General features: G+C 36.7%; 1 protein-coding gene across 6 annotated transcripts; it reads right to left on the reverse strand.

Annotated features, from left to right (window-relative positions):
* Positions 1 to 1,643: 1,643 nt before the first annotated feature.
* LOC107868256 (receptor kinase-like protein Xa21) lies at positions 1,644 to 6,341 on the reverse strand. 6 transcript variants are annotated; one of them, XR_007054416.1, is made up of 4 exons: positions 5,097 to 6,319; positions 4,803 to 5,018; positions 3,193 to 4,227; positions 1,644 to 2,182 (listed from the first exon to the last, which is right to left on the reverse strand). XR_007054416.1 is itself a non-coding variant. In XM_047410744.1 (4 exons), the coding sequence occupies exons 3-4, from the start codon at positions 2,972 to 2,974 to the stop codon at positions 2,146 to 2,148; spliced, it is 729 nt and encodes a 242-aa protein (XP_047266700.1). In that variant the 5' UTR covers positions 2,975 to 4,227; positions 4,803 to 5,018; positions 5,097 to 6,333; the 3' UTR covers positions 1,644 to 2,145. The 6 variants fall into 6 exon arrangements, 4 of the variants coding, with proteins under 4 accessions (XP_047266700.1, XP_047266699.1, XP_047266701.1 ...); XM_047410744.1 differs by having other exon boundaries at positions 2,283 to 4,227; positions 5,097 to 6,333; XR_007054415.1 differs by lacking the exon at positions 1,644 to 2,182 and adding an exon at positions 2,735 to 2,876.
* Between the last annotated feature and the right edge of the window lie 261 nt (positions 6,342 to 6,602).

Genomic DNA, 6,602 nt, shown 5'->3' on the forward strand with positions numbered 1-6,602 from the left:
GCTTTAAAAAGTAAAAAATTGCTTCAATGAGGTTCGAACCCGAGATGCCCCTTCTAGTGGAGAACCTTAAGATCAATCTAAATGTCAATGCACCCAGCCAACTTTTTTGTTTTAGTTGGAGCTTTTATATCTTTTAAACTTATTTTTGTATATTTTTCTATCTAATTATACCTATTCCGCGTCGAGTTTACTGGGTGCTGGATCACCCCAAAAAACAATGTAGGTCTTATCACGGGTCGTTAGGAGAAGTCGTGGTCTGAGACATGATTTCTTGATTTCTTCTGTTGTAACGATGGGGCTACCTAACGACACATTAGGACTGATAACAAGTTGTGTGCTGGACTCATCACCACTGGGTTGAGATTGGGATTCCTGACTATTGTGCAATGAGTCTAGTCCACGACTAGTTACGCCACGTAAAGGGTCATTGCCTGAGCCGTTACCACTAGTAGTTTGAAACTGCCTTAGATAAAATGCCTTAACTTTTTGCCACGTTATCATATTAAGGCGAGACTGGTGGAATTGAAAAGATAATTTAATGGTCTACCTCATGGTGAGTCTAGAGGTAAAAAACTTGGGGTGTCATAATATCTCCTCCTTGGGATCATTCCTACTCATAAGTACAAATATTAGTAGGAAAATGGTATGGCTAATAGCTTGTGGTTTTGAGACTAAATAGAAACGATGTCTCCCTTTTGATCTTCATGATTTATTCAATACTAATACCACCAAATCAACCAAGTCTTTCACATCTCAATCAGAATTATAAATAAGGTGGCAAAAAGTCCTCCATTTTGCCAAAGACTTGGCAAGTCAACCAAGTCTTGCTTTATTTTTTGTGTGCTTAATTCTTTGTAAACAGTCTTGCTTTCACATTCTGAAGAATTGTGTGGTGAAGAGTAGTGCCACATTTACTAACTTATACTATAGTGTCATCTCAATATTAATCATGGTTAATCCACTAATTGGCACTACTGGATGTATCCCAGGCAATGAGAGCCTTCCTAGATGGTCAAGTTTTTTCCAGGGAATTACTTTCTATTATGGGGAATAATTTCATTAACTAATATCACTCACTTAATTATACTAATTGTTTTTCTAGGTAAAGGCAACTCTCTAGCTCTTATGCTATGAACACACTCAAACTCTACATTTTCTCCTTTGAGTCACTTAGCCTTTCCTTCTCATCAGTTTCTGCAAGAGACTGATCTTCCAATCCATCAACGTCATTTCCAGTTTCTTCATCAACATCATTGTTTTGAGGAGTTAGACTGATAATATGACAAAGGCCCCAAAGAGAAAAGAATGCATTTTTAGACTCGACTGTAGCAGAAATGCAAGGGAAGGCTGCATACAAGACACCCTTGTGGTGAAATCCTTCCCCGAATCCTACGGATCGCGGGAGCTTTAATGCATCGGGATGCCCTTTTTGTACTCTCACACCATCACCTGTACCAAAAACGGACTCTGAGACATTACTCTAACAGAAGGTAGATGATTAATAGGAGGCATACCTGGAGCTAATTTAACTGTCTATTGTTAAATTTATGGGATCGGTGTGGCCGCGAAAAGGACTCGATTTCTGACGGAAAACATAGTGAGTCAGCATAATGGGGAATCCAGTAGATGCATTAGAGATTATAGAGCATTGAAAGTAACAGATCCTTTCTGAACTGAGGAACAAACAAAATCCATTTCGCTCTAATCAGGATATTTTATTATACTAAACATTTATATTACTTGCCATCTAGCATTTCTGAAAACAGAATCATGCGCAAATAATGTGCTATATCAAAACAAAACAACAATCAAGTGATTTGGAGCAACAGATTCCAAAAACATGCTCAACATGCAAGAAGTTGAAACTTGATCTTCTCTAGCATCCCTACAACATCTTTCATGTTTGTCCTTCCCTCCGGAGATTCAGCACAACAATCTAGTGCCACTTTCATGATTGATGCCACAAGATCTAGCTCTTTCCGGAAGCGATTACCCGTTGATGTTACCAAGTTGGCATCTACAACATCCATTACTGCCTCTGGAAGTGAATAACTCACCCATTGCTTCAAGCTAAGATCTCCCTCAAACTCATTAGGCTTCCTCCTGGTAAACGTTTCCAGCAGCATGATCCCGTAGCTATAGACATCACATTTTGTTGAAACTAATCCATCCAGCCCATACTCTACAGTCAAACAATTAATATAAAGATGTAATATACTTTCTAGGAGGTAAAGAAAGAGGAAAAATCAGCAAAACTAAGAGACGTATCCGGTGCAATATACCCCAATTTTGCTAATGTTTTAGTGTACAAATCACTCTCATCTTCACCAAGTAGTTTTGAAATGCCAAAGTCGCTTAGGTGGGCAACCATATCCTCATCCAGCAAGACATTACTAGGCTTTAGATCACAGTGAATCACAACCGACGAATACCCATGATGGAGATATTCCAATGCACATGCCACATCTATCATTATGCTTTGTCTCTGTTTGATGTCGAGGAAGTAATTATACGAATACAAATACTTCTCAAGACTTCCATTTGGCAAATACTCGGACACTAAAGCTTTGAAATCAAGATTGGAACAACTAGTAATGACTTTTACGAGATTCCTATGGCGAAGGCTATGCAAAACTTCACATTCGGCATCAAAACTCTTGAATGCCGCATCCAGTTGTTGGTTGAACACTTTAACTGCAATGGCAGTTCCACTTCTGAGAATGCCTTTGTAAACAGAGCCAAAACTTCCAGAACCAATCAAATTACTCTCACTAAGATCATCCGTTGCTTGGAGCAGTTCATAGTATGAAATTCTTTCTCGTTTCTTTGTAGACAATGCATCTTCTTGTTGAGGAGCTCTTTTACCTCTTCTATACCTTATCCATACAAACACAATTATGATAGGAGCAAATAAAATTTCAAGTCCTAGAAATAGATATAGAACTAGCAATTTTTTCCTATTTGATCTGTGCATTGATGAAGTGGGGCATGACGGGACACTAAATTTTGAAGAACCACACAATGCTTCATTGTAGATGAAAAACTGACTAGAGAGGTTCTTGAAAGGACCTCCCGAGGGTATTTCACCATACAATTTGTTGACTGAAATATTGAATTACTTCAAATTTTGAAGTTTCTCCAAAGACTTAGGAATAATTCTAGATATATTGTTATGAGAAAGGTCAAACCTACCATGTTGCTCATTGAGTCAGGTATAGATCCTCGCAACTTGTTGTGTCTCAAAGAAAGGTGTGCCAAATTTTGCAATTCTCCAATTTCTCTAGGAATTTCATTTGAGAATTGATTCATTGATAGATCCATCTTTGTTAAAGCCTTGAGATTTCCAATTTCTGCAGGTAAAGAACCTACCATGTTGTTTGACGATAAGTCAAGAACCACTAGATCTTGAAGGTTCCCTAAGCTTGGTGGTATATTGGAACTCAATTTGTTGGAACCGAGATGTATCTCCCTAAGGGATGTAATATTCCCTAAACAATTAGGAAAAGATCCTGAAAGTTGATTTTGACCCAAATAAATTTCACCCAAATGTTGCAATTTACATATATGAGCACCAATAAATCCTGTAAGTTTGTTGTTACTCAAGTTGAAGTGCTGAAGGTTTCTCAAGTTTCCAATTGTCGTGGGAATCGATCCAGCCAAGTGGTTTGCAGAAAGATCAAGGTCTAATCATTTGGAATTCGCCCTTTGATCTTGCAACTGTTGGCGTAAAATCTTATAAGAGATATGGAAAGGTTCCCTACAGAATCCGGAAGCATGCCTTTTAGAGGGTTGAAAGATAGAGAAACAACTTTTAAATTTCTACAATTGGTTAAGGAAGTCAAGAAACTTAATGATGAGTTACTGGTTAAATTGTTTTCCCTCAGGTTTAGGAACTGCAGATGAGTCAATATCCAAGAGAACTAGGAAACAAGCCAGTGAGTTTGTTGTATGAAAGCTCTAGAATTGTAAGTTGTGAACAATTGGAGATCGAATGAGGAATAGTCCCAACAAGATTGCTTAAGACGGCCAGATAAAGTTCTTCAATGCTGGGTAATATAGAACATATGTTTGGTGGGAGGATTCCTGATAGATTGTTGACTGAAAGGGAAATTGTTCTCAGCCCTGATATGTTGAAGATCCTCATATCAAGTTGACCACTAAATCTATTACTCTGAAGTCTAAGTACCTTCAACTCAATGAAATTGCTTATCTCTTTGGGTATTTCACCTGGAACACATATAGAAAGAAGGATTACTAGTGAGCTTAAATAGTTGGTTCAATCTAGTATAAGTTGTACTTCTTGCTATCACTTTGAATGTGTACCAGTAAACCTATTTTCGTTAAGATATAAAAATTGCATCTTGGTTAAGTTGCCAATTTCCCATGGAAAAAATCCACTAAGATTGTTCCTCGACAGTGACAAAATTTGCAGTGACAAGATATTTAATATGGAGATTGGGTCTCCATGACTAACTCCACCAAATTAACAAGATTTCCAATTTCTTAAACATGCATAACACGAATCTGGTTTTACATGGACTCAAATATATAAAATGATACTTTATTGGAAGTTTGCTAAAGTTCAAATTTACTGTTTATCTCTTACACAGATTAATTTAAACATTAAAAGACGCTCCTCATTTGGTGTTTCTTGTAACACTTTTGAAGATTTATTTGTAATTTTTACATTTTATTACTCATTACATGCATAAATTCATAGAATTTTAATAGTTATAATGGATCTATAAAAATTAACACGAGATACACGTGCATTTAGAGACACCATTTGAATATATATGTACCTCTAAGCTTATTCCCACTAAGTTGTAGAAGGTGCATCTTGGTTAAGTTGCCAATCTCCCGCGGTAAGAATCCACTAAGATTGTTCTTCCACAGTGACAAAACTTGCAGCGAGGAGATATTGAATAAGGAGATCGGGACAGAGCCAGTAATCTGATTATCCTCCATGGCTAACTCTACCAAATTAACAAGATTTCCAATTTCTTGTGGAATTATCCCTGCAATTAATGTGTAATAAAATAAATTTTTGATGTAATAAGATACAATAGTGCTAGAATTCATAAGATGAAACGTACCAGTGAAATGGTTAGTTCCGAATTCTAGTATCTGCAAGTTACTTAATCTTCCAACTTCACTATGTATTGGTCCATCAAACTCATTATCCGGTAAAGACAAAATTTGAAGTTGAGAATAACTTGATAAGCTTGTAGGCATATGACCGCGAAGCTTGTTTTTGGATAGATAAAGCTCTTTGAGTATTGGGAGATCATTGCATAAACCATTGGGAAGATATCCTGATAAGCTATTTCTTGCAAATGCAATGACTTCGATTCTTGAAATATTGAAAATTGTGTAAGGTACAGAACCCGTAAGTTGATTAGCTAGTATGGATAGTACTTTCAGGTTGTGAAGATTGCCTATCCCTTCAGGAATGTTTCCTTGAAGTGAATTATAAGATATCTCCAACGTCTCCAACCTTGAGGCATTCGAGAGTGACGTAGGAATAAAGCCTACGAGCTTGTTACCCTAAGTTTAATACTCTAAGGTTTATAAAACTTCCAATCACTTTTGGTATTTGGCCCTCTATCGAATTGAATTTCAGATTCAAAGTCTCAAGTGTGGAAATATTAGAAAATGAAGAAGGGATAGAACCAGTGAAACTATTATTCATAAGATTTAGAAGTTGAAGTCGGTGTAAAAACCCAAACCAAGAAGGAACCTCCCCTCTAAAGTTGTTGAAACTTACATCAAGAAACTTAACCCGACACAAGTGTGCCATTTCTTGAGGCAAATTTCTATGAAAATTGTTGTTTCCCAAGTCAAGAGAAACAAGAAGTGCGAGGTTTCCAAATTCACGGGAAATCCTGCCTGCAAGAGCCATGTTGGAAAGATTCAAAACTTCACTCTCTGGTGACGAGAATCACAGGTAACGCCTACCCAATGGCAAATAGAAATAGCAGGAGACCTACTTTCATCCAAGAAGTGAAAGGGGTCCAAAATGATTTGGGATTTCAAAGCGATAAGAGCTAATTGATCAGTGGTAATATTGGTTTGGGTCATGGCTGAACTAGCCATAAGCAACAAGAGTGTTAAGAGAAAAATTGTGAAGGCTTTCTCCATTAGTGCAAAAATTAGTAGGCATGCTCTAAAACATGTGGTTTTGAGACTTCAAATAGCGATGAGGTCTCCCTTTTGGTCTTCATGGTTTAGAAAAAAAATTACTTTTCTTCATTCATTCTCCTATGTTCAGTGGCGGAGTCAAAATATTCATTAAAAAATATAAAAAAGTAAATTCATGAAAAAAATCAAGAAATGTCAATACGTAATATATACATAAAAGATTTTTTTATGTACCTACACAATGTATTTTTTCGAAGAATATGTGGCTCCGTCATTGGTCATATCAATTTTAATTTCACTAAAGTCTTGCACGTTTCAATCAGCCAAAGATGTGTGCAAGTCAACCAAGTAGACTAGAATTGTGTGGTGCAAAAATGGTATTCCATATTCCTCTAATACGTTAACTTTACTAACCTATACTATACTCTCGAGAAATATTTTCACATGATTAGCGTATCAAA

Source organism: Capsicum annuum, chromosome 4 (genome assembly GCF_002878395.1).
Source record: "Capsicum annuum cultivar UCD-10X-F1 chromosome 4, UCD10Xv1.1, whole genome shotgun sequence".
In the NCBI taxonomy this organism is placed as follows: Eukaryota; Viridiplantae; Streptophyta; class Magnoliopsida; order Solanales; family Solanaceae; genus Capsicum; species Capsicum annuum.